This window comes from Alexandromys fortis, unplaced genomic scaffold (genome assembly GCF_014885135.2).
Source record: "Alexandromys fortis isolate MF-2015 unplaced genomic scaffold, M_Fortis_MF-2015_v1.1 scaffold_806, whole genome shotgun sequence".
NCBI classification, from domain to species: Eukaryota; Metazoa; Chordata; class Mammalia; order Rodentia; family Cricetidae; genus Alexandromys; species Alexandromys fortis.
The window spans coordinates 10,077-11,047 of NW_026068693.1; the positions used below are offsets into that span (position 1 = coordinate 10,077).

The 971-nt window shown below is 43.4% G+C and overlaps 1 protein-coding gene across 1 annotated transcript in view; it reads left to right on the forward strand.

The window, feature by feature from the left end:
• The window catches only part of LOC126496016 (olfactory receptor 4F21-like), a 7,352-nt gene extending 6,673 nt beyond the window's left edge, over positions 1 to 679 (forward strand). The window contains exon 2 of the mRNA XM_050133601.1: positions 641 to 679. Coding sequence (XP_049989558.1) covers positions 641 to 679 — 39 coding nt within the window. The remainder of the gene's footprint in view (positions 1 to 640) is intronic.
• Positions 680 to 971: the final 292 nt, after the last annotated feature.

Consider the following 971-nt stretch of genomic DNA (forward strand, 5'->3'; position numbering starts at 1 on the left):
CCAAAAGACACCTAAGGTCATGCTCAACCTCATTAGCAATCAGGGAAATGCAAATCAAAACAACTTTGAGATATCATCTCACACCTGTCAGAATGGCTAAAATCAAAAGCACCGATGATAGCCTTTGCTGGAGAGGCTGTGGAGGAAGGGGTACCCTCATCCATTGCTGGTGGGAATGCAATCTTGTGCAACCACTTTGGAAATCAGTGTTTCGGTTTCTCAGGAAATTCGGGATCAACCTACCCCTGGACCCAGCAATACCACTCTTGGGAATATACCCAAGAGATGCCCTATCATATGACAAAAGCATTTGTTCAACTATGTTCATAGCAGCATTATTTGTAATAGCCAGAACCTGGAAACAACCTAGATGCCCTTCAATGGACATTTCTTCAGGAAAACAAATCTGTGTTCCAGTAAATATCCATGTCAGCCTCACTTGAGTCAATGCTCCTCCTTTGCTTCCATCTCCAACCCCCTGCTGCAGCCCTTGCTCCCCTCCTCCACCTTTCTCCCCTCATCTTTTCTACTCTCCTTTACCTCCCTCCTCTCTTCCTCCTTGGTTCATACAACCTTAAACTCTATGTTTTCCTTTTCATGTTTCACTTCCCTGTTTTTGAATACCATTCTTCTCTCCAAGGAGCTGTTAGATTTTGAAGTAGCAGTCCCTTCACCATAAACTGCTCCTCCCTCTCCCACTCCATCCCCTAGCTCCTAAATTAGTTCATCTCTTCAAATGCACCCCTGGTAAGTTTATCCTAGTGCTGGGCCTTTCTATATAACTTCCTTCTTTCTATACCCTCTTTTACTCCGTGTTCCCCAAAGAATCCAAATTACATCTATTTACTTTTCCTGCAGATCTTCACCCACATCATATAGTCTTGCCATTCACTTATTCACCACACACGCAAAATAAAAAGCCAAAAGAATGTGATGATGCCCATTTTAATCCTAGTGCTCAGGAGGTTGAT